The sequence below is a fragment of the Streptopelia decaocto genome, assembly GCF_964273445.1.
Source record: "Streptopelia decaocto genome assembly, chromosome: 18".
NCBI classification, from domain to species: Eukaryota; Metazoa; Chordata; class Aves; order Columbiformes; family Columbidae; genus Streptopelia; species Streptopelia decaocto.
Genome location: NC_138673.1, coordinates 6,338,398 through 6,364,895, shown reverse-complemented (window position 1 = coordinate 6,364,895; position 26,498 = coordinate 6,338,398). Strand labels below are relative to the sequence as shown.

Genomic DNA, 26,498 nt, shown 5'->3' with positions numbered 1-26,498 from the left:
TGTGAGCATGAATGCTTTACACGGTGTCATCTGCCAAATTACTCAGCTGCATGTTGAATGTTTTCTTGACTATCTTCTCTAGGTGAGGAGCCAACAGCCCCATTTTGATTAACCTCTGAGAAAATTTTAATAACTTCTTTTTTAATGTAGACAGCAGGTTGAGAAACAGCCCAAACTCGGTTCTACAGGGTGAACTGGTATAAAATAGTGAAAGATGAACAACTCTGGCCTTAGATGGGAATGCAGAGTGGCAATAAGAAAGCTGCATATTTGCGTTATTCATGCTTGAGCCTGGTGATGCTAAATGTACGGCATTTTATTTTTACTTTCAAATAAAGACAATCCTTGCTGTGTAAGTCCAGGAACAAAGCAGTGAAACTAGTGCTCTTTAGCTGTTTATTTATTGAGTACAGGTCACACACAGGGGTTTTTGCCACTGTCTTCCAGCATTTGGGATTATTCTTAATGCCAAATACAGCCAGGGTGGCTGAAAATGAAAGAGGACTTGAAAACGCTGTAAATCATGACGTGGTGACAAGGTGGAGCCCAATTCCCTGAAGTCACACCCCAACTGACTGCAGCCTTGATCACAGAATCACAGGATGGTTTGGGTTGGAGGGACCGTCAAAGCTCCCCCAGTGCCCCCCCTGCCATGACAGGGACATCTTCACCAGCTCAGGTTGCTCAGAGCCCCGTCCAGCCTGGCCTGGGATGTCTCCAGGGCTGGTTCATCCACCACCTCTCTGGCCAACCTGGGCCAGTGTTTTATTATACCAGCTATTTGCGTTCATGCCCATGTCGTTTACCAGCCCTCCTTCCCGCTACTCTGCAAAGAGAGGGGCGTTAAGTCGTGGACCAAACATGCCACAAACCCCCAGAAATGTGTCTGAGGATGGAGCCAGGCTCTTCTTGGTGACAACCAATGATAGGACAAGGGGCAATGGGTACAAACGAACACAGGGGCTTCCACTTAAATATGAGAAGAAACTTCTCAGTAAGGGAGACAGACACTGGACCAGGCTGCCCAGGGAGGTTGCGGAGTCTCCTCTGGAGACATTCAGACCCGCCTGGACACCTTCCCGTGTAACCTCATCTGGGTGTTCCTGCTCCGGCGGGGGGCTGGACTGGATGAGCTTTTAAAGTCCTTTCCAAACCCTGACAGTCTGTGGTTCTGTGTGTGAGGGGTTGTCACTGCGGGGATCGTCTCTCCCGCAGGCCGCGCTGAGGCGGGGGGGGAGGGGGCAGCGGCGGGAACGCGCTGACAGGAAGCTCGCGCCCGCCGCCGCGGAGGGCGGGAAAGTCTCGCGGCCGGCGGGGGCGCGCGCGCTGCTGAGGTAAGGACGCGTGCGCGGCGGTGTGACGCAGGCGTTGCCGCAGAGACGCCCCGCCCCTGCTCCCGCCGCCCCGGTTCCCCCCCCCGTCCCGGTGCGGTCCAGCCGAGCGGCCGGGAGGCGCCTTCACCTTCAGCGGGGCCGGCCCGGGCGGGAGGCGCGCGGCGGCGCCGCCATGGTGCTCATCAAGGAATAGTGAGTGCGGGGAGTTCCACCTTCCCCTCCCGGTTCTCTTCACCTCTCCGGCTTGTGCCCCGGTCACCCCCGGCGGCGCTCGCCCGGGCCTGGCGCGGTGACCGGCCGCGGGGGGCGGCCTGGCCTTGCCCCGCACTGCGGCCGGCGGCGGGCCGCGGGGAGGGAGGGGGGCGCGCGGTGTGAGGGCCGCGGCCCCGGTGCGGCGGGAGTGAAGGTCAAGGCGGCGGAGGGGAGGGGGCGGCCCGGGAGGTGCCTCCTCTTGGGCGGCCACCGGCCTCCCGCTGTTCCCCGCCGCTGCGGTCCCCGGCCGGGCGGCTCGGGGAGCCCTGCGGAGGGGGGCCCGATCCGTGCCCCAGATGGTCTCCCCGGCCCCTTGTCCTCCCCGCCGGCTCCGCACTGTGTCTGGGGGAGGGGGAATGTTCCCGGTGGCCCCGGGGGGAACGATGGTGCCAAGGGCCTTTGCGGAGCCCGGAGCTGGGCTGTCAGTGCCCAGCGGGGTCTGTGGGAGGCAGCGGCATCTTGCCCCCTTCTCGTTGTTCCAGCGCTAAGTGAGCAGCCTGGACTCGTTCTCCCTCCTCTCCTTTAACTCTGTAATTTCCAACTAGAGACTCCGACAATGTGCCAAAAATAAGATAACCCCAAAATGTTTTTTTGATGTGGACACCTCACCTCGGAGTTCTTTGCTGTCCCAGAGGCTGCTGCAGTTGTTTTGTGGTGGGGAAGAAGGGGTTGGAAAACGGGCTGGATGATGTGTCGTGTGTGTGTAACTATTAGTCATGTCGCTTTTCGCAGTCTTCCCTTGAGCTGCTTTATGCTTGTTACCATAGTGTGCTCTTTCGGACCAGTGCACTTTGACTGGGTGTCTGCGAGCTCTGCCGATTATTGCACATATTTCTTCCCTGAATTCTTAAGGTTAACCTAAGTAGATTCCTAAAAAAGTGCATTTTATCCTTTTGAACTTTTGACTGATGGAGGAGGCTTTTTGTTTTGTTTTCTTTGGTCTTCCCCTTGTAGAAGGTATCTGTGATTCCAATGATAAAGTGGGTTTTCAGGTTTTCTCTTAGACACATTCACCTAACTGACAGTGACCTCCTTATAGTGATCGTGGACCACGGTGTGGATTTAAATATTAAAGCTGTATTGAGGGTTGTATTGATCATTGTAGTTGTCTGTAATCTTGATTAACTATTTATTTTTTTTCACTAATCCTTAAACATTGGCTGTTTTTATCCAACAATATGCGTGTAGAATTTAAGAGCAGCAGCAGAGCTGGTCTTTGTAACACAGAGCCACTGTTACCTTGTGTAGTGTTAAACTGGATAGGAGACAGAAACCTGGGCTAAGTGCTTAGTTTCAAGGGCATGAAAAGATAATTCACTTGATTTTCTTTAACAGCTGTTTCATTGATATTTTCCTATTAATTTAGTTGGTTAATGTGCTTTCCCTCTTACAGCACCTGTCTGGTTCTGTTCATGTTCACGTATCTTTTTCATGCTTCTGCTTATCATCTCTTGCCCTGTACTGCAGTAAATCTCACTTGCCGGTGAACTGTGATATTTTCAGGGCATCTCAGAAAGACAGGAACATATGTACTTTGAATTTTCAGACTTCTGAGAGTGTGAAAAGTTCACTTTGATGAGCATAGCTTCCAAAAGTCATTTTACTTGATATTATTATTTACCTCACCAAGCCAGCATATCTACTGGTCTTTTGTGCTGCCTGTTCCAGAAACGACATATGAAGTGTAAATGTTAAGACTAAAGGTTAAAAGACCAGAATTACTACATTTGTTTGGTTTTATAGGTTTCCATTTCTCTTTTTCAGAAGGGTCACCACACCTTGTCATTAACTATGTTGTCCTGTTTCTTTTCTTCCCTTCTTTGTGTCTTTATGAAGACATATGTGGCTCTAAGGACAGTCAAGGTTGCTACTGTACTTTAGCTTTTTTTTTTTTTAGTATTTAGTTTTTGGGATTCCTAACCAGCTCTAACAGTTGCATGTTCTGAGTATGCCACTAAATTGGTTCTGGTATAAATCTTCCTTGGTATTGTATGTGGAAGTTGCCCATTTTACATGGTATTTGAGATGTTTTTTTGACTAAATCTCATGTTCCAGGAAGCAGTTGTTCAAGACATATAGGAACTACCTGTTTTGGTGTGACCTGGATATTTGAAATACTTTGCTATTATGTTCCATTAGTTCTGGTTGCCCCAACACTGCATGCAGGTATGTAACTGCATGTTGTCTGAGCAGATTCTTCTTCCATCTCCGTGACCTCTTGTCACATCCTCTCTACTAAATCAAATAGTATTATTATGTGCTCCATAGGTATTTTAGGAGGTGTTACAGAAATAGACCAATATAACAAAAACCTGATGTCACATCTTTTATTGTCAGACAATCTGTATCTTTTCTGTACAGCTTCTTGAGCTGATAGTTATGCAGCAATAGCTTTAACGTTTTCAGTTGATGTCGTATCAGTCTTTCAGACTTATCTTTTGTTTCTACATGTCCATGCTACTGATAAGCTGCATGGGTTTTGTCCATTTGTTTAATTGTATTTTTTTTGTTGCAGAGTTTGTAAATGCTGGTTGAGGTCTTGCATGCTCTCCTTGTTTTGATTTAATCTGCATCAGAAGACCTTGAGGAGAATCAGAGTGTAGAGACTCGCTTCACTTTCCTGTGAAGTGACGATAATGACACTGACCTTCTCTGCAGCTGTACTTCCCTTTGCTGTCATTTGAAGCAGATTTTAATCTAGGAGGGATCTTAAATGTTCTTCGTCATTTTCAGGCCTTTGATATGGCAGGCAACGACATCGTATGATTTCTCACGAGTCAATCAAGTTCTGTCCCAAAGTTAGGAGTATTTGTCCCGTCGCTGCTTCTGTGGAGCTTTTCCTCTGGTCCTCTTGAGTCTTCCCTCCTCCTTCTTTAGCACTTGACTACCTAGAAGTGTTAGTCATCCCCACAGTCTTGGTTTGCTAGGCTAAACGAGTTGTAAACTACTTAACTTTGTGTTTCTTTGTCTCTGTTCATGAACACTGAGGTGTAAGGTAATATTCAGATCTGGTGTCTTCCATTTTCCTAAACAGAATTTCATTAGCTTCCATCCATTTTTTTACATCAGGTTTTCTGAAGAAAAATATTTGAACTCCGTCCCAAAGCCAGTTTGTTCCCTCTTTCTTGGTATTTCACCTTTATGTATTGTCTTATCCCTTTTTGTTCTCACTGCAGTTTTATCTAGTTAACTAACCTAATGTCATGCTTGATGGTGTCATCTACCTCTGGAGATCTGTTTTCTGGTTTTTCTTCTCGCTTGGGTAAGGAATACCATACCAAACTGGACCAAAGGTTCTCTTCCATCTGGCCTTCTAGCAGATATTTTTAGGAAACAATATATTGATAGTGAGTAGAATGACTGTTGTTCAGTGTATCCTACCAGTAAGTGGCATACAGACTTCCACAATTGATCAAATCCCGTTTTAAAATTGCTTATACTTCTTGTATTTGCCAAGGAATCTCTAACTTAAGTATTCATGATGTAAAGAAGTACCCTTGATTGGTCTTAAATCTGATGCCTAATGGTTTTTATTCTGTCCTGAGTTATTCTATTGTAAGACAGTCATTGTTCTATGTCCATTCACTTTTTCACACAATTTGTGACTCTAATGCACTACCATTATCTTAACCCTTTAGCTGGTTTTGATTCCAAGCTGAAGAAACTCATCTACTTTCTTCTCAACAGAAGCTTTTTCCCATCTCCTATCATCTTTTTTGCCTTCCTTCACTTCTTCTGTGTCCTTTTCGAGATAAGGTGACCAGAACTATATGTAATATTCAAGATGCTGATGCATGAGAGATTATAGTGGCATAACTGTTTTTTGTGCGTTTGTATATGTGGTGTTCCAGTTTCTGATGTTGTGTTTACTTTTGAACTACCTCTGAGCTGATGTTTCCAGCTGCTTTTCCATAAGTACACCAACATACTTGTTGGCGATAGCTAATCTGGGGCTCATTAAGGCCACATGTTTGGGGAAAATGAGTGCATATAATGCATTATTCCACTTTTCTTGACACTACTTCATCTGCAGTTCTCAAGTAGCTCTTTCTGCAGTACTTTGCAGTAAGCATAAAGTGTTTCTGCCTTAAGTAATCTTGCATAATCTGTAAACTTTTGCCCCTCTTACAGTTTGTTCTTGTGGTATCTTGCTAGCATCTTTCTAGTGCAGAAAAATCAATTTTCGCCAGTATTGATTTAAAAAAACCCAGTTTATTAGTAAAGAGGACTTTTTTTTTCTGATCCTCTTATATCTTAATTTCTTTGAGACTAATTCCCAGAGAACTGGGGATTCTTCCAACCACCGTAGCTGTATCGACTTCATGTCTGTTTCTTGCTTTGCTGTTTTGTTTCAACATTGTTGTTACTGAAAGCAGAGGTCAAACACAAATCTAGTTTTGGATCTAGATATGATATTTTTAAAGGCCTTAACATGCATTAATCTTTATAAGCTTTAAATTTAGTTTTATTCTTGTCCTTTTCAAAAAAATCTCAGTGGGACCCTGGCAGTTTTCGCTCTGTAGTCCGGTCAGTTGATTCTAAGTGACATTCAGGAAACCACAATGTGAAAAAAAGTGACTCATATATAGAAATGGCAACCCCTTCCTTCTCAGTGAGCTCTGAGAAAGCCTTCCATATAGCTCTCTATTTAGCGTTGTTTCCTACTGAGTAGGACATAAACATATAGTGCAATGGCTTGTGACTACCACAGATCTCTGCAAAATTGTTGGAGCACGTAGCAACCAACACTCGACAACAGCTTGATGAGAAAGAAGATGTGACTGTTCAAAGGTTGTAGTTGAAAGAGCATGCAGCTGTTTCGATGCTGTGTAGATTTGTCAGCTGGTAAGGCATTACCAGTAAGACTCTATTAGAATGATACACTTTTAGTATAGGATTGCAATTACGCTCTATCACGTATTGATTCTCTTTGAGGCTATTATCTAAATAGTCTTGGGATTACAGAGTAAGTGCTAGTGATGCTAGCACTGGGTGGATGCTGGAGTCTTGGAGGAGAGGAGAGCTGTGTAGCCATTGCTGTGAGGAACGTGTAATGGAAATTTTGCAGCTGCAGGGATATTTGTTAACTTTCCGTTTCTGTGTTCCCTTTCAGCCGGGTTATCCTGCCTGTGTCTGTGGAGGAGGTAAGTCCTTTTCTTGTTGCTTCCTTTCTTTAAGACTATAAATAAACTTGTGATCAAAGCAGTTTGTATGAACAAAAAATGGAAAATGCAAAAGAAGTATATAGCTGTCTTCAGCTATGACTAAATAATTGAATTTCTTTAAGCCTGAGGGTACTGATACTTTCTTTTATAAACTACTTTCAGATGTGTTGATTACAAACCTTGACTTGTCAAACTGTTCTAAAATGCAATTTCCTTTCGATTTAATACTATTGTTCCTTCTTCTTTTTTTTTTTTTAAATGTGAAGCAGCAGCTTTAGCACAAATTTAGATTACCCTTTAAACTATGTTTTGCTGGAACTCTTTTAGGGTTAGTTGCTATTCTTAGAGCAACAATTTCTTTTGATTTGTGAGGCTGTTATAGCAAAAGAAAGATTGTGTAGATCTTTTGTAGGACTCTTTAAGACCTGTCTTCTCTAGCTCTTGGAGAAAGAAAACTTTGTTTAAGTAAACTCTGAGAGAAGAAATGTAGTTTATAATGGAGGTGATGATCCTGATCGCCAAACTGGCCATGGAATAGCTGTGCAGACTCTGTGGGTGACTCCCTGTTGTTTTCTCTGAGAGTTGCACCTTACCTTTCCTTCCTCCCTTCTGCACAGAACAACACTTTTGCAGGGAATCTGACTGCACAAATATAAATATATTTTTTTTATATTCATACTAGCAAGGTTAGATGAGAAATTGAAATGACTCGGTCACTGAGACTATATTGCTTCTATATCAGATTCCTTCTTCTGGATATATTTTCTTTCCTGTCATCCTTGTCTATAAGCCTTCGGTTTGTGAGCTCGGATGAAGAGCTTTCTGCATGAATCTGTTTCGGGCAGTTTTAACGGAAGTCCAACTAAAGTATTCACATAGGTATGTTTGGATCTTTTTGTGTACCTGAGCGCTACTTGTGTGGGGAAGGTCCTTGACAAAGGAAGGACTAACATGATAAGCTTTAGCAAGTAAGCAAAGAATGCAAACTAGCCCATTGGAAAAAGCTGCAGGTCAATGGTAAGGTACTCCAGAGCTCAACAAACAGAAGACCTTAACCTTAGTAAAAGGAGCTGTGCCTCAGTGATATGCCTCCGAGAGATCACGCTGTGTGCAGAGAAAGTCAAAGCATCAGTATACAGATTGTTTCTTTGAGGAGGTTAGACTGGATGGAACCCAGCACAGGCTTTTTCTGAGTTCTCTGATACTAGGATTAACCTTCATCCAGTTAAAGCGAGTCCCTTGCTATGCTCTTTTCCTTCCCTTGCTGGCTGTTCGGTGCCAGGCATGTTTGAGCCTTGTGTGTAGGCTGCCTGTGTGGAAAATGGAGGTTTCGGTCCGTAGGTGAATAGGTTGATCTCTAGCAGCCTCCATGTCTGAGGATGCCCTGGGGTCACTTGTTTCAGGTGTATTCCTTTCCTCTGGATCTGAGGAGTTCCCAAGAGCTTGGTAACCTACTGAAAAGTCTATAAATTGAAGAGCAAATAAACATCATTAGAAGTGAAGGAACAAAAATACTAGAGAGAACACTTTGATGTGTTTGGATTGTGGATAGACCGCCAACTTGACCAAACTTAATTTCTCCTCAAACTTGCATATTGCCACCATGTCCCCTGAATGATGCCCGTTTTCAAGGTCTGGTGGTTCTCATGTGATAGGCAAGATTTCAGGAAAAAAAGATCCCTAAGCAGAAAGAATTCTTAAGTTCACATAGCTTTGCATATGTACTTATGTGATATGGTAGTTTTAAAGCTATGCTTAAGAAGAAAGGTTGTTTCCAGCATTGACTCAAAGAATGACTGCTACTTAAAGTTTGTTTATTGCGTCACCCCCCTTCCTGTGTGGAAAGATGCTGACACATCTGTGCATCACTTGGTCACTACACTGCTGTCTGCACTACAAAACAGCTGTTACGATGTCATTGCTTTCAAGGATTTTCTTATGCACAAAACTCTTAAAAGGGCTCTGGAGACTTCTTGTGGCTCTTGACCACTATAAGCTGCTCATTAAGCATCTCTGGCTAGCAGGAGGACTTCTGATTTCATTTTAATATGAGGAATTTTTGCTTGAAAGACTCAAGAGTTTATGCCTTCAGTGTGCAAATTGTTGCTGAAAGTCTGATGCCAATACATAATACAGAGAATGAAATTAATTGTGACTTTGAGACATGAGGGAGGCTGAGGGAGTCTTCTGTGTTGTTCTGCGATATGCCAGGGATTCTGTGTTTTGTCCCCTCACTCCTAGCAAACAGAGCTTAACCAACAGTAAGGAATCTAACTAGTGATCAGGAAGACGTTGGGGAGATGTGACTTAATGAATAAAAAGATTAGTGCTGAATAGTTAGCCAAGTAACTGCTAAGATGGGAACAAAACGGTGGAGGAGAAGGAAGCCCTGGTGATGACTAAAACTTGAAGGCTGCGATGTAGGAGTTAGGCTGTAGCAGACTGTCTTCTACTAGGAAATTCTGCCAAAATCTGGCCCTGCTTAAGTGCAGGCTGCAAGCTGCACTCCCGCGTTGTTTTATATGTTGTCGCACTGCAGGGAGCCAAAAGGAGAAAACCTCATTGTATCTTAGGTGCTAACCTTTACTCTTGTACTCTGACCAACATCACGTTGCACAGCACCAACTTTGAGAGCGTGGACTTGAGCGGCTGTGTGGGTGTCTTGCCAGCTGCCACTTTGAAATGCTGGTATGGATTAGAGCTGTGTGTACACATTCTGTGCTGCCTCTTTGTTCCTCACACGGGAAGGAGCTTGCCAAACACAAAGGGCTCTTATTAATTGTGTTCAAAGCTGCTTTCAGGAAAATAACTGTTCTTGAAGATGGCTACATTGAGACCAGACCTTCTGAAAGAAAATTGGTGTAATGAAGATATGCTGTCAGCTGTTTAAGAGGTGTTATGACACAGATCAAGAGGGATAACTCCCTGCAGAAGAGAAGGAGGTTTTTGGGTGCTCTCAGGTCTGCAAAGATAGGTCTGCCTGACACTTTGGACTTCATGGAGCCAGAATCTGTTTTTCTGTTAACTTTTGCAGGCAGATGCTGTGGGATTTGTTCACTCGGACAGTTTTTTTGGGGCCTTTTCCTCTTTTATCAATGCGATTAAAGGATCAGAAATAACAGGGAAGATTAAATGGTGAAGATGCCAAACCAAAGGGCTTATCCTCTTAGTGTCTAAACTTTGACCCATGTATTCAAAAGGGAGAAGAAATGAATGAGAGACTGTTAGTAAGAGGAATTAGTTTGTGCCCCTGGAGACCTGTCCTGAGACTTGCCACAAAGCAGTCAAAGCCATTCAGTCCTCCCCTCTAACGTGTAGTTGCCCAGCTTAAGATAAGTTCTCTCTGTGAGTGTGCACTCGCTTCTAAGATATGACAACTTTCATGTTTTGCTCTTCTGGAGGAAGGTGAGTATTCTGTTTTATAGAGAGTCATAAAGAAAGCAATGTAGCATACGAAATGTCAGAAGGCAGAGAGTTGTGTTGCAGCCCAAAATCCAGAGCGAAACCCAATCTGCTGGTGACTGAGCAGGAACTGTCCAGCCAAGTGAGAGGTCCTTGTATAACCTGGGCCAGTCCCTTCTGGAGATAAACATCGGGGCTGTTGGTCTTAGCTTGAAAGTGTTCTGTACATCGCTTTTTTTACAGATTACTTTTACTGGACAGCTGCTTTTTCTTGTTCTCAGGGATAGTCTTAACGGGCAGTCAGGCTTAATATGCCTATGTGTTGAGCTTGAGCCTGTATAGAACACTTGTTTAAATCCCTCTGGTATGCTCTTTGCCCTGCCCTAGATTAACTGAGGGCAGGACATCTAGCCTTATTACTGTGGCTTACCATCTACTACTCTTCTAATAGGAATAAATGTTTTCTTGGTCTTTGTTAACACCAGATGGTACAAAACACCATAGAGCTTGGGTACTGGTTTTATTTTGGGTTCTCTGACAACAAAATTTAACCACTGTAGAAATCTTCCTTCATTGCTGAAGATGAACCAGCCCAGTGAAGTATTTCTGGGTTGTCAGCTCTGAGCAGTATTCCACTTTTCCAGCCTGGATTTCAGTGCGGGGAGTGGTAAGTGCTATTCCTGATTCTGATGCACAGGCCTATGCTGGGGAAAAGGAAGAAATCCTAGGCAGTGTTCCATTTCTTTGGAGTTATGTTTTGGAGTTTGCTGGGATTTTGGTGTGGGTGTTGCTTTTTGTTATTGTGGTCTTTGATTTTGGGGTTTTTTTTTTAGTCAGCGCGTTTCTGATACCTAACACTTTGTGGGTTACTCTTTCAGACTGCTTCTCTATACTGCCTTTGGCAACAGGTGCTGGTTTTTTCACTTTCAGTTCTGAAGACTTAACTCTGTTAAGCCTGAACGCTTCCTTTGGACTTAGTGCTTTAGCGTCTTTGTCCTCAAATCTTGTCTGCTCATCTCACTTTGCCTCAAAGAGACATGTAAATTTTCTCCATTTGATCATATTTGTTTTGAGCTTTGCATCCCCCTTTTTAGCTACCAGAGTTTGTCATTACATCTTTGCTGAGAATAATGTTCAGTTTTGCTCATATCCCTCATTTTCCTCTGCTCTTCCCTGTGAAACATTTGGGTATGCCTCTTATGAAAGAGATTGTATAGTATGAAGTAGATTGAGTAATTCCTGGGAAATAATGCTGCCATTTTTCAAAAAAACCTTGTATGAAGTTCTTTGGGTGTCTTCTGGCTAAAGAACGGTATGCTTAGTAATTTAGGACTGGCAATGAGTTATTCTCCATTTGACCTGAACAATTGGGACACCTGTGTGCCAAAGGTTGAAAAACAATGGATTTTGCTACTATACGCCTGAGGTCTCCTGTGTTTTCTTTAAATATTGTCTTTACATTCCTTTAAATATTGTCCTAATGTTCCTTTAATCTGTTTTACTTTCTCCTGACTTTGTGTTTTTTTGGAACTTGAGATTTAAGAGTTAAAGGTAACTATCCTGTTGGCAGTGCTTTCCTCCTAACTACTACTCAGTCTTTCTGTATCAAAAGAAGAAGAGAAGGCTTCAGAGAGACCTTGTAGCAGCCTTCCAGTACCTACACGGGACCTACAAGAAAGCTGGAGAGGGACTTTTTACAAGGGCAGGTAGTGACAGGACAAGGGGTAATGGCTTTAAACTGAAAGAGGGGAGATTTAGATTAGACACAAGGAAGAAATTCTCCCCCAGGAGTGTGGTGAAGCCCTGGAACAGGCTGCCCAGGGAAGCTGTGGATGTCCCATCCCTTGAAGTGTTCAATGACGGGGCTTTGAGCAACCTGGTCTGGTGGAAGGTGTCCCTGCCATGGCAGGGCGGTGGAACTAGGTGATCTTTAAGGTCCCTTCCAACCCAAACCATTCTATGATTCTTTGAAATTATAGCTATCACAATAATGTGTCTTTTACTTCTTTAGTATCAGCGGGGACAGCTGTATTCTGTGGCAGAAGCCAGTAAAAATGAAACGGGTGGAGGTGAAGGAGTGGAGGTCCTGGTGAATGAACCCTATGAAAGAGATGGAGAGCGTGGGCAGTACACACACAAGATCTACCACTTACAGAGGTACGTGAAACATTTTATTCCCAGAGTTGGGGAAGGTTCGTTGGGCAAGAGGAACTGGAGGAAGATGGAATAGGGTTGCAGTGACTGTGTAAATCACAGATTATGTAAAGGCTGAAAGACATGGAGATAAGACAGGAGTATAGCAGTAGCTGGGACATGGTACAGCTGGAAATGGGCATCACTGGGGCAGCAGTATGTCCCTGTAAATGTGGCTGTTGTCCCAAGAAAATCTGATTGAGTTTTTTCAAAGAAAATATGATGCTGTTAATCAAGATTTTGGTACTTGAATTTGGCTAAAGAGCTTTAAAATGTCTCCTAGATTTCAACCTGTTTTCAGCCTTTTTTTTATTAACCTGTCCAATTCAGCAGCCTCTGGAAGTGATCATACTGGCGGTGGGGAGAACCCCACCAATTCCACTAGTGTGCACATGCGTAAGATTCTAGCGTCTGCTTTTCAGGTGATATTCTGCCTTTTTTGGTGTCTGGGCCAAAGCTCTCATTACACGTAGTTCTTATCAATGCCTTCCTTCCTATTTCCAAATTCTGCAGCAAAGTGCCAGCATTTGTGAGAATGCTGGCCCCTGAAGGAGCTCTGGATATACATGAAAAAGCATGGAATGCTTATCCCTACTGCAGAACTGGTGAGTGTGTGGGGAAGGGCTGCAGGCTGCTGGTTTTTGGGTTTCTTGGGGGCAGGGAGAAGGGTAGGAGGCGATAATGAAGGAGACAACCAGTAGGGAAGCTGTTTCAGCTCTTACCTTAGATTTCTGTTCCCTAAGCCCTTTCTGTGCTCAGGAAAAGCAAATGCCCTTGTCTGATGTGCTGCTCATGAATGACAGTGTAAAAGAGCAGAAAAAGAAATGATGTCAGTCCTACTAAAGGAACAGATGTGTAACAACTAGTGAAATGAATACAAGAGGGATGATTTTATGTACTTAAAAGCAGCATAGCCTGGTGGGGAAAAAATGGAAGATGCCAGAAGGGAACAGGCAGGATCTTGCCTCTTGTTTAGTGCAGTTTGGTGGGAGCTGCAGTGTTGTGCGGTGGATATTTGCTCATTTGCAGGATCTGAGGTCGATGAAGGTTGGCCAGGTAATACTACAGTTCCATCTGGACTGGGGACTTGACACAGATACCCAAATCTCATCCAACAAATGTAAAGTGGATCCATCTGTGAACTGTTGGGTGAGGCTCTGGAAGCTGAGCAAAAGAGTGAAATAATGTCAAACTCATTTTCTACAGTAGTGTTTAGTATCTTATTTACTCACAGAAGTTATCAGACACAGCATTTAACCATGGCTGTTTTTCTGGCCCTTGTTGCTGTAGGAACAGTAAATTTAACTTTACCTCCAAACTTATGTAGTGTTTTTATGCTGTTTGTATCTTAGAGGGATAGATTTGCTGCTATTTGGTAGTGGTACAGTTGCTATGGGAACTGTAAACTTAAAAATTCCAACTGTTCTTGAGACTCAATATAGAAAAAAATATTTTTCAACAATTTACTTAAGAGAATTTTAAATGAAGTGTTTTGCAAGAAGGAAAAAGCTTTGCAGTGGGGGAGGATAACATTACATGAAATTACATGCAGCAGTCTAGTGGAATGTATATTTCAAATACAAACTTCAGATACTGTCATCATCAACTGCAGAATAAGTTTTTATAGTGTCACATATTTCAAGATGCTGAAACGAAGTTATTTACAACCTGTCTGATTTTTATGCAGTTTTCTTGCTGCATATTACTTAACTTAGCTAGTAAATGTCTAGCTTATTTCCACGTTAAGAACACTGGACTAATTAAACTCAAACAATTCTTTCATTAATTCTTTGAATTGTGGAAACAGATCTGTCCAAGTTGAGTCCAGTAGGTTTTGTTAGACATAATGCTTAGCTATATCCTCCTATTTTTCTTCTCCAACAACTTCTGAAACAAAGGCATGGTGTTAGCTCATTTTCTCACTCTTAGCTCCTTATCCTTCAATTACACACTGCTGAAGTTCTACTTAAGTGGGAAAAAAATGTGATACTGAAATCACATGCAAAACTTTCCAGCATGCTCAACAAAATTTCAGGTTTTGGTATGCTAGAAATGCTAACATTAAAAAAAACACCTCAACTGTAATAAACACCAATATAATATGAGATAGAAAGTGCTTGTTGTGGGGGTTGGAGCAGAAGGCAGTTTTTATGCGGAGGCTGACAAATCTGTTTAGAGAATCTGCCAGCCTGACGTGGATCAAGAAAAGCTCAGAAAAGTTGCTTCAACCTTCACTTACTTGTACTGGGTGGGGGGAAGAGCCCATGTTTGAGGTGCAGGCTGCCTTGCGCATTATCATCTCACTTTGGGACTTGCTTCGATATTTTGATCGTACATGAGAAGACTCGGATGGGCTCATGTGGATCTTTGTGCAACATAAAATACCATGCTGGCTTTCAGTCCTCTCACTGGAGTTTGAAACCGAAGAGCCAGGAACACAGTAAGAACTAAACCTGGTTTAGCTGCATAGGAGTTAGTGGTAGTTCTGCCTGTGCCCTCCTGCACCAAGGTGACACCAGCGTGCCGCTCTCTGGAGCCCTGCTTACTCGCATATCAGCTATCAAACAGAGCATTTTGAGTTTGAATAAAGCAGTATTTTTGGTTAATTGTGCATCATGGTATTTTGTTTTAATTATATGAGATTATACTTCTTACATTTCCCTGTATTTCCTCTGAAAAGCTCAATTATTACTTTAATATGCATATTATATACCATTATCAAAGAAGTACTGAAGATTGAGGGAATTTAAATGCCTAGCATATAGCTTCCTGCAATTCTGCGGACTTGTTTCTGCTGTAAGATGTTGGTTTTGTGTACTGTGAATGGAAGCCTTGCTTTGCTCCTTTGAGAGTATGAACTCTAAATGAGATTATCGTTTATAACTTCTACAGTAAAAATTAAGTGAGGATTGCCTAATAGTTATAACCATGGACTGATGCCAAGGAGAACAGTGTTCTTCATCCTTTTCTGCAGTCTGACTTTAATATTAATGTTGCTTAAATGTTTTTAGAAAAGCAATTTGCTGTGTGTTCCACTCTTCTGGGTGTCAGCATGAGATGCCTGTGGCCAAATGTCAAGAAATTGAGAAGTTATAGCTGCAGCTGAAACGCGTAGGAGTTGCTGCTGCAACGCTTCAAGTACAGGCCATAATTTGCAGCAAGCTGAGCATCTGAGTTTTAATGGACATTTCTAAAGAGATTAATTTGTTTGCTTTACAAATGAGGAGTCTTCCCCACAGAGAAGAAGTTATGAAGGTGAAGAAACCTGTTTTAATGCAGCTGCATTTTCATGGTGCGCACTCACGGAAAAGAAATTTGCCATGGGAAGGCTCTGATTTATAATTGCCACTGGTTTATTCAGTATTTTGTGTGGACTAGCAGGAAGAAAGCTCCTTCTTGCGGAAATATTGAAGTGTTCTTTGAGATGAAATTCAGCCTTTTGAAAATTAGCCTCAGCTCTGTTTGCTTGTTCTCTGCCTCCACCCCAACATGTCAGGCTCAATAATTAGCCTTCTGGAAATTGTTGTAAAAAGCCATTTTCAAATTGTTAGGAGTTTAGAGCAGTCCAAGGCCCAGCAGTAGGCAATTAAGGTAGCTCTGTGTGTGATAGGTGATAGGGGATGGCACTGTCTAGAAGATGTTGGGTTGGAAGCTCACAAATTGTAACAGTAGCTTGAAAACCAAATGGCTTCCTAGTAAAGCCCTCACAGAAGCCCTTCAGAACAAACTGGCAAAGTTCAACTCTAGCTTCAGACATCCTTATTCTTAGAATTGCTAACATACTCTGATGGCTCAGGTAGAAGGGATGCTGACTGTTACAGGATCTTTAATTGCTTTTCTGTGTTGAATAATTGAGCCTTACTATCCAGGGAGTTTAGTTACCATGAGCAGAGATGCAGAGGGTCTGGTTACTGCGCGCAGGAGAGATGAGGTCTGCACTGGCCTGAAATCCAGCGTGTGTTTGCTTCAGAACTGTGGAGAGGTTTCTTATCTGCAAGCTGAGAAAGGATTGGTAAAATGCCGTCAGCTGAACATATTTATTCCATCTTCTCATCCAGCTGGCCGGAGTCCAGAGAACAGAAGTGGCAGTTCATAACTCATTGCTGCTCCTCTGGGTTTCTCCAAGTCTGACAATTTCCAGAGGAGAAGGGGGTGAAGTTAGCTGGTTTTTATCAACTTACAGGGTTTTTTTCCTCAGTAGTACCAGCAGCCTCTTGGGAAGCTGAAGTTGTCCATTTTGCTAATAGGGGGAGGAGGGCGATGGTTGCTCTACATTCTTTTTTTCACTAAAGTACTGTCTCTCTTTCTTTTCATGTGTTGATTTCCTGGACCAGTTATTACAGTAAGTATTGTTTTTACTGATGATCTATGGAACCATGTGTGATGTGTGACTTGAAGTGTTCTGGATATAAGAAGCTCTTTATCCTGAGCTAAAAGCACTGTAGCTTTTGTAAATGTAAGATCACGTAGATAAAACCCCCTTACCAACTGTGGCATATCCACAAACGCTTTGTAACTAGGGGCAGAGATCTTTCTTTACTGCAGCTGTGCTCAGCTTTACACAAGGGAATGTGCCATTGCTTAGATAACCTTATTAGAAGTAAGTTAGCTCATACCACGATGTCCCTGTGAGTAATCTGTCTTCTGAATTTGATATTTCCTTTTTACATGCTGAGTGTTTCACTGGCTCGTGCTTTTGTCTCTGCTCCCTTGAGGGAGGATAGAGTTACCTTTCGAAGTCCTTTTCTACTCACCGTAATAATGAGAAATGGAAAGTTTTTTGCTTACTTGGCAGAACCGTGCTTCCTGCCCCTTCCCTTTCCAGTGTCAATAGCTCTCAACACAGCGGTTTAATATTGTTGTTCATTTGAAGAGTTGCATCTAAATATGTACTCAGTGATAGATCAATAATCTCTTTGAAAAGACAATTTCTGCCTAGTTAACTTATGTTACCCCTTCTAAAATATTTAGAGTGGCAGATGTTGTCCTTTAAAGAAAAAGGTATTTATAACTCCAGGTGTTTCACTAAACAATAGAACTACATTTTTTTCAGGGAACAGCTTGTGGTTTATTTGATCTTAAGTATTTAGCGATCAAGCAATTTTTCTAAAAGCAGTGATGTGTTTGCATATTATTCTGGAGTTCCCTAAGTCAAACCCCAGTCAAGTTATAATTGTTTGAGTTGACTTTCCTACTGCTTATCTAGCTAATAAGAAGACAAGCTATATATCCAAAGAATAACAAGAAGCTTTATTTTGATGACAGAATGAGTATATGAAGGATGACTTCCTGATCAAAATTGAAACCTGGCATAAATCAGATCTTGGAACACAAGAGAATGTAAGTCCTTGTGTTGTGTGTTTTATTCATCTCTTTAATGTCACAGTGCTGCTTTCCATGCTGGATTAGAGAATTGCTGCGCGGAGCTGTCTGTTTACTGTGTTCCTGGATTTGAAATGCTTATTGCACTAGCAAGGCAGAGGCTCCCTCCTATTGGCTTCTCATATTTGCTGAATAAAATTGTTCCATGGAAGGGGGAACACTGGGTGTCTGCATATCCATCTGCTTTTTTTATGATCTTAGAATGGGTGTGTTCTGTAGTTGAATCAGTTATGTTAGTCTTTGACTGTCGCTGCAGGTTCATCAGCTGGAACCAGATGTATGGAAGAATGTAGAAGCTATTTATATAGACATTGCTGATCGGAGTCAAGTACTTACCAAGGTATGGTAGGTGGGCAAGAGCTCCCTAGTGTGGGAGGCCTTGCGCTAAAAGAGGGATAATGTACAAACTGTGTTTCCAGGGGTGGTCACAGATAATAAGGATAGAGAGAGGCAGAAAGGCATTCTTTAAGAGTGTTTAAGCAAGCTAGAGGAAGAGCTCTTTCAGAGGATATGTCAGTACTGCCTGTAAAATGTGTTGCTTAGCCTTACAGCACATGTAACAGTGTTTACATATAGTTCTACAGCACTACAGCTGGTTATAGTGCTTGAATAACAAGAAATGGCACTGCCTTTTCCATATAGGATCTTTTATAAGCTGCGTCCTTTTGAAACTGACCCTAAGAATCACTACAGTTTCTGCAGAAAGCTAAGGGATGTTTCTGTACTGTACTGGAAAAAAAATTATATATATATATAAATGGAATGTTATTTCAGTTTTCCCACTTAGTATTTCTAACACCATTCAAATATGGCTAATTTACCTGTTCTCAAGCTTGGCCTTGGGTATTAAACCAGAAGTAGTACTTATAGCTTTTCTTTCCAATAAAGGTGAACTGGTAGAACATGAGTGGCATCTGATTCTGATAGGTTGGGCAGGTACTAAGCTGTATCTCCAAATACAAAGTACTCTGAATTAACTGCTGCCAGAGAGCAAGGAGGATTCACCAGGAGCAGCAGACTCCTGAAGAAGATGCTACCAATTCATCACTTCTGCCGCTAAACAGCTTGTGATTTGTTTGTTTTCATTTTAATTGAATTGGGGGTAGGAGTAGAGTACACGCTCCAGTCTTAATCCAACATAGAGGAAGGGAATGCTGCAGATCATTTGCTGTGCTATAGGGGGCATAACTAATGCTTCTTTCTTTTTGGTAGTATTGTGAGTTTGACAGTACTCTTTTTTTTCCCAGTGTTCAATATGTGAGCATCGTACTAATACAATGCTCTGAAAGATACTGGGTACCACAGCTCCAGAGAGCATACCTGCTTCCTGCACCAGCAGTGCTTAGGTCCCAAAGAACCTGTGCTTACAGGAAACCTATCCTGAGAGTTTATGGATCTTCTGATAGTCTTACCCCAAGGAGTCCTTACAAAGGTCCTAGCAGTTTGTTGCCACTTCTTCATATAGGTCTAGGACATGTATACGGGCGGCGAATGTTTCCTTGAAGAGTGCCTGACCTAATGTTGAAGTCAGAAAAAACAGTAGCTCTTGAGAAGGCAGTTTAGTCTTTGCCCACCAGAAAAATAAATCCTTTGTGACAACAGCTGGGTAACTGCAGGATAATTTGTGTTTCATCGTGTGTGTCTGTCCAATAGGATTACAAGGCAGAAGAAGATCCAGCAAAATTTAAATCTGTCAAGACTGGACGTGGACCTCTGGGTCCCAACTGGAAGGTATGTACTGCATGAATTCGGGAGCTGTATCAGCTTGCGTGGCTGAAGTACAGATATTGGGGCTTGGATTCACTTCCGTAGAAGGAAATGTAGAACTCTGCTGGTCATCTGTTCTGCAATTGAAAGAAATGGAAGCCTTGGTACATACAGATAGAATGAGTTCCAAGAAATCGCCAGAGCTGTCTGCCCTTCAGCCCAAGGGTTCACCCAAGAGAATACAAGGATGAAATAGCTGAGTTATGAGCAGCAGTGTTTAGCCTTTCACTTAAATCTTTGGAATCTGAAGACTCTAGAAGTACAAACATGATACCAGTTTTTGAAAGGGATCCTGAGTGGGATCTGGGGAGCTATGGGTGTGCAAGTCTGATCTCTAGCAGGCAGACTCAGTAGAGGTTAGGGTTGATATGATCCACTTGGGAAGAGTGGATATCGCTCCTGTAAGAGAAGTACGGAAATTCACCTTACACATCTTGTGGAGTTCTCTTGATGATTATGTGGATGACTCAGATGATATAATCTATTTCCAGGATGTTTTAGATAGGGACTTTGTCAAAAGACTTTTAAGGAAACTAAGTAGCAATGGCCTAACAGTGAAGATACTGAAAGACACAAATGTAATGGAACAAAAAAATGGAGAACATAGGAGGGGAAGGAATGGTCCATTCTCAAAATGGAGGAAAGACCACCTGTGGTGGAAACTAGGGTCTTTTCTTCATGCTCTTAAATACTCTGGAAAAGGGGTGAGCAAAGATGTGACAAAACTTGTCGATAAAAGATAAGCAATGTGTAAGGAAGCAAGATGACTGTGAGGAATTGTGGAAAGACTTCATTGTTATGACTGAAGGAGCTGCTTTCCTGGAGACCTTTGACCTGAGTCCTCATGTGAATATCTTTGTGTTTTGCAGAAGGAGCTGGGGAAACAGACAGATTGTCCATACATGTGTGCTTACAAACTGGTAACAGTCAAGTTCAAGTGGTGGGGTCTGCAAAATAAAGTTGAGAACTTTATACAGAAGGTAAGTGAGCTCTTAGTTAGGGAGACATGTGGAAATGAGGCATGTTTCATCTCCCACCTGATTTAGCACCTCAGCTTCTAATCCTGTATCCTGTCTGGAGATACTAACTTGAAACCCAGTCATGTCACCTCAGGCAATACAGCCAAGGCCTCTGCCTGGTACACTGCAGTCAGTTAAAGTTGGATTCAATTTGCTGCTGATCCAAGGGCAGGGCTCACTGATTGTTCTGTGAATTGGCTCTTGAACCCTTTTCACTCTAATGCATGAAGGTAAACTGTCTGGTTCATGGTGTTTAATAGATCAGCTTGAGAACTGCAGTCATTTGGTAGCTGACTTGTGAATGCTGAGATGATGCATGTATACTGGGGTTATTTTGGTCAGGGCAAGACATATTTTTGTGGGGAGGTAGTTACAGCTTCAGTTATCTGATCCTAATCAGCTGAGGATCTTTCTGGCAAGTCCTAGAGCTCCAGTCATGTTTTCCTCTCTCTGCTGCTTGAAAAAGCTGTGTTAAAAAATAAGCAGATGGTGGTAAACTTAATTAACTTAAAACATGATAAATTGGTATTCTGAAAAGAGCTTTTTCTGTGGCAGAGTTCATAACCCATGAACTGCAGCAGAATGCTAGACCTGGGAATCAGTACATGCAATTTTCCAGGCAATGCCATGTTCATAAAACACCTATGACTTCAGATCATGGAGAGTTCTCAGTGGTTAATATTGATAAACTACAGTGCTGCTTCTGCAAAAGCAATTTTCTGGTGATACAATCTAAAGAAAACTCTAGGGGGGAACGACCGTGCTGCTGCAGGTTTTCAAATACCTGTAACAAAAGCCCTGGACAAAGCAGTGTCTTGAGTCCCTTTCTCTTTATGCGTCTCTTCAGCTACACATTTGCGTCAAAGTAGTCGAGCTGCTTTTGATGAGAGCAAGTTATCAGATGTGAAACTATAATTGGTAAAACTGAACTATCCTCCCTTAATGAGAACTTTCCAAGAGGCATTGTATACCTCTAATACAATGATTTTGTCTGGCTTATCTCTTATAAAATGGAAATAAATTGCTCCTAACTTCAAGTAGCTTGTGCACATTAGTTACCTCTATTGAAAGATTTTCAGCTGTGAAAAACAAGTTTAGGCTTTTTTTAGGTCACTGCAGAAGAAAAAAGCAAGGTAGCTGCATGTCAACCCTTTATACTTGCTAACTTCGAGTTTTTAGTAAGTCAAGGGATATTTTAAAAATACTTTTATTCTGTTTCTCCTTTCTTCTGCACCTTCAGGCCAGCTATCGTGCTCTAAGAAAGCGCAACCTGGAGCACTTTATTCAATCAGAACAATACTGTCAAATCAAAGGAAATTACTAAAGCATTCACTAATTCTTTCAGTGCACTGCTCAAGCTGCTGTCTGGGCTTGACAAAAAATGCATTCCTCTGGGGATTCAAGGCTCTAGATATTATGTTAAAAGAATAAAAATTAGCTAGCTCCAGTTTCCAATTGTGGCAGCTATGTAGAAAGGTGGGTGAGGGAGCTGATTCTTCGGTGTATACATCTCTGAAAATTGTTACGATCCAGTTAAATCCATATTAATTGCCCTATTAGTAAGCTTGTGTGTATGTTTTATTCCTCCTTTTGCAGCAAGAAAAGCGGCTCTTCACAAACTTCCATCGGCAGCTCTTCTGCTGGCTTGATAAGTGGGTTGATATGACTATGGAGGACATTCGTAGGATGGAGGATGAGACCAAGAGGCAGCTGGATGAGGTCAGTGGAAAAGCAGGGCAAGTGTGGGTGGTGTGAGAAACTGTTTCTATCCACCACAGTAGAGAGAGGAAAAGCTGCTGCATTGTCATAGCGTAGTGTGTATTGTGCTCCTGCCATTTAGGTCACACTGCTTGTGGTTTGAATCATTGACTATCACTCTCTTGTGCTGGCATGTCATAATCACTATGGACTTCTGTTTGTTGTGGAGCCAATAAATGTATTGAACCACAGGTAATGAGGGTATGAGTGGCAATGATTCATTTACCACTTTAATATTTTCTATTAGCTTTTACCCAAAGCTGAATGATCAGTTTTGTCCTTGTTACTTTCCAAAAACTAGTTCAGTAAAAGGATTTTTAGCTCTAAGTATTATAAGCAGGTAGTAGGAATATATAAGAGCATTCTTACCAAATGTTTGTTTTTCATGGTAATAATGAGTCTATTGTTCTATGATTTGTGTCCTGCACTGCACCCTTTCTTCTTTCACGCCTCAGGATATTTCATTATAGCTTCATGTACACTCTGCCCTTTGGATAATGGTTCCAGCTCCCCTGCAGCATAACCAAAAATGGTGCCTGCATGTTCTTATTCACACACACTGATTTGGGATGCTCAGATACAATCTGTGTCTTACATAAAGGAGGTAGCTTAACATGTTCCATACCAATAATTTTTGAGATAACATCATGTGAGAATCAGTACTTGAATAGCATTTTGTCTTTCAGATGAGAGAAAAAGATCCAGTGAAAGGAATGACGGCTGCAGATGACTAACGTGACTTCTTCCTTGTGCACTGTAGGTATCAAGAGAGTTTGACTAAACTCTGTGTTGCTCTATTTAGGAGAAAAAAATACATTTGGGTAAGACATGATCCTGTTCATAGCTTCTGGCAGGCAAATCTGTGGTATTGTTTTGACAGTGAGCCTGTTTCAATGAGAAGTTGACAAGTAAGTTTACTGGCTTGTTTCAGAACTATTCTAAAGAAATGTTGGACTGAAAAGTGTAAGAAAAATGTGTTAGAACATTTTACAGACTTCACTGCTATTCTTATTTCTGTAATGCATACATTACTTTCAATGACTTGCAGAGAAACTTTTGTTGGTCCCTAGACTTGTTAAATTGTTTCAATGGTGATTTCTGTTTGTCATGTTTAGGCTATGCTGGAAATTCTGCTCTGGACTAGTGCTGAGATGTAATGGTGCAGTTTTGCCATCGTCTGCACTGGCGACAGTGTCTCACATTCAGTCTGACGTTTCTTTTGGCACACTGCTCTTCCAAAGTGGTGCTAAAATGTTTTCTTGTTGTCTCTTTTAGTTTGCAAGACAGTCATCAGGAAGGCCCGGGGAATCCACACTCTTGACTGATGGACCATCTCTGGATCAAGCCTTTCTATATCCAATCGGCAGGCAATTTTAAATCTCCCATAGCTAATTCTAGATGCCCCTTAATATTGTGAGCAAATAGACCGTCTGGTACTAAGCACTCCAACGTTAGCACGTACATGAAGGAGGTAGCTCCTTGGAGACGTGTGACTTAGAGATCGCTGTATTTACGACTCCTCCCTCCTTTTTTTTCATTGTGTTCAGACCAATTTCCATGTGGCCCTGTTTGATTTCCAAGTGACATTTTTAGCTAAAATAGTCTTGTGATGTGGTGACTTAGATTTTTTTTTTTTCTTTTTTTTTTTTTCCAAGTGGGATAAACTGCCACCTTTGTTCCTGCCCAGCCCTTCACCATTCTTTGAATGTCTATTTGGAGAGGGAAGCTGTCAGTATTTTAGAGTGCAAAACTATTCCACAAAACGCTATGCTCCAACCCTTGCTCCCAGGGCAAGAAATTTAATGGCATGTAATCTGAATACATAATCAGGAGTAGCCAGATATAGTTCTTGGTCTGTGATGAATTGTGATATGTGGCTTCTGCACGGCATTACTTGGTTCTGTCTTAGCACACATGAATTAAAGGCTGCAGAGAAGCTGCATTCAGCGTCCCTGTGGCAGGGCCTTCAGCACATAACTGTTGAGTCTCAATTTAGTGTACGTGGTCCCTTTGGCCCGTGTAGCTAAGTTGTCCTTCAGCTGTGTGTGTGAGTCTTACAAAATCATTATGAAAAGTTGCCTGACATATGTTGCAACTTCCTGGCTCTTTGTTTACTAAGACTTCCCATTACAAAGCTAAAACTATTTTGACTACTAATAATGTGATTCTCCCTGGACAAATTGGGATGTAGCAAAAGCTGGGGTACAAGTGAAGTATTGGTATCTGATTACATCCAGGTGCCTGGGTCAGTGGTTCTGCTCAGCAATAATATTCTTCCCGTTGCAAGACTGACTAAAATCTCTCATGCTATAAAAAAACAACTTCTAAAACCTGCAGTTGTTTTCTAGGATATCTGTCAGTTACTATAAATCACAAATGAAACTATTAAACAATGTAAAAAGCTCTGGTTATTTAATGATTTCAAATACTTACTGTAACTATCCTTGATGTTGATATCAGCTTTAGACAATCAAATAAGCAGAACAGAATCAAAGATATGCTGCTTTATTAAATACATATGAGAAAAAACCCAATTTCTTTGCTTTTGCCTAAGGCCCAATGTTTGATTTTCCTTTTTTTTTTTTTTTTTTCCTAGTAGTAATCACTTTATTTTCCACTTCTGTATTTGGCGGCACTAACATGAAATACCGAATGCCAAACACAGTTGTGGGTGTATCGCCACTTTTGAGGAGTCTTTTTGGCATTCTGTGATAAAACCGGCTGCTTCGGCCCTTCGCACTCCTGCAAGCAGGAGATCCTGAAATGATCCCGTGCCACGCTGAACAAGCACGTGCTGGGATCTGGACTGCTTTGAGTGCGAGGGAAGATGAGGCATGCTCTGGAGGGAGAGGATGGCATTTGGTTTCTGGGGAGGGGGCAGTTTATCCCTTGATTTTTCATTTGTTATTTTGCCTTACTCATGTCTAAGTGCAATAAGCTCTGAATTGTACCAGTAACTCTGGCAGGCTCTTCTCAGTGACCTCAGACGGTTTTGCGGGGTCGGGGTGGGGTTTGAGGGGTTTTTAGCAATCTCACCAGGCAGAAGTAAAACAAATAAATTGTAAAATAAAATTAATCTGTGAGCCTATTTGGGACCAGGATGTTTTGTGGCATCTTCTGTAGCTGTTCAAGAGGTATTCTAGGAGTGTAGGCCCCACTTATAGTTCTTTCAGTTTAAAGTATTTTTAACTGAAAATTTATGCACTGACTTCTGTTCGTGTTTGTCGGTTACGTTTTGAGGGATTCTTACACTTGAGGACAACCCAAGAATACACGTAGCACACTTGTTCTTTCAGTTTGTGTTATCCAAGAGGCTTTCTGTCTGATGACACTAATCGCTATGGAAGCAGATTGTAACATTCCACCGTGCAATCCTTTTTTTTGATCCACTGATTTCAGAGTTAAGAGCTTTTACACAAAGCTTTCCTGATTAGTGGGAAAAACTGGGAAAAACAAAACGAAATGCAGGAACTCCAGCCTGAATACTTCCCTCCCCTCCCCCTAGCTTTCTTTCCTTCCAATTTAATCCAAAGTGAAAGCATCCCTCAGCCTTGGGAGAGACAAATCCTATAAAGACCTTTCCAGTCTCGATGCTTGGTTCCTGCTAGTGAGCGTAGCAAACATCAGGCAGCATTACCATGCTGTATCTTGCATCAGTTTTGGCAAGAACCCCTCGACCTGCTGCCTCCTGGGGGGGTTCTCGCTGGGCTGTGTCTGTTCTGGGGCGATGGTTGTGTTGGGGACCCCTTTACCCACTTGTGCTGGGGTGGGTTTGGGGGTCCCGGGGCAGGGACCTCGCCGCATCCCGGGTCAGGCCGGTTTGCTGGTGGGGCTGCTCGCCCCCTCCCGCACTTGCACCTCTCTGGGTTCATCCCCGCTGGGCCTCCCCGACACGTTCTGATCGGTTCATCGTGCTCTTTTCCTTTGGCAACACACACTTTGTAGAATGGGTTAGATTATCTCGTTGTTTCTTTAAATGTGAGTTTGTGCCTTTTTTGTCTCCTAAATCTTCCAATACAGGCATATTGGAAACGAAATCTAATAAAATACTAGACAGAGCTTCACGCCTCCGTCTCATCTGTTTTGGGTGCTTGCGGGGGGGTCGCGGTGCATCCCCGGGGGTGCAAGCGCCGCTTTGGTGCTGGCAGCCGCGCCGCGGTCCTCCGCCCGCCAGGCGGCGCCCTCCTCCCGCCGCCCCTTCCCGCCCCGTCACGCTGGCCAATGGG

At 42.5% G+C, this 26,498-nt stretch overlaps 1 protein-coding gene across 1 annotated transcript; it reads left to right on the top strand.

The window, feature by feature from the left end:
* The first annotated feature begins 1,370 nt into the window (after positions 1-1,370).
* Positions 1,371-26,331, top strand: PITPNA (phosphatidylinositol transfer protein alpha). Its single transcript, XM_082068207.1, has 11 exons — positions 1,371-1,526; positions 6,700-6,730; positions 12,165-12,310; positions 12,860-12,959; positions 17,612-17,686; positions 17,985-18,068; positions 19,382-19,459; positions 20,365-20,475; positions 22,111-22,233; positions 22,959-23,028; positions 23,548-26,331. The coding sequence occupies exons 1-10, from the start codon at positions 1,507-1,509 to the stop codon at positions 23,004-23,006; spliced, it is 816 nt and encodes a 271-aa protein (XP_081924333.1). The 5' UTR covers positions 1,371-1,506; the 3' UTR covers positions 23,007-23,028; positions 23,548-26,331.
* Positions 26,332-26,498: the final 167 nt, after the last annotated feature.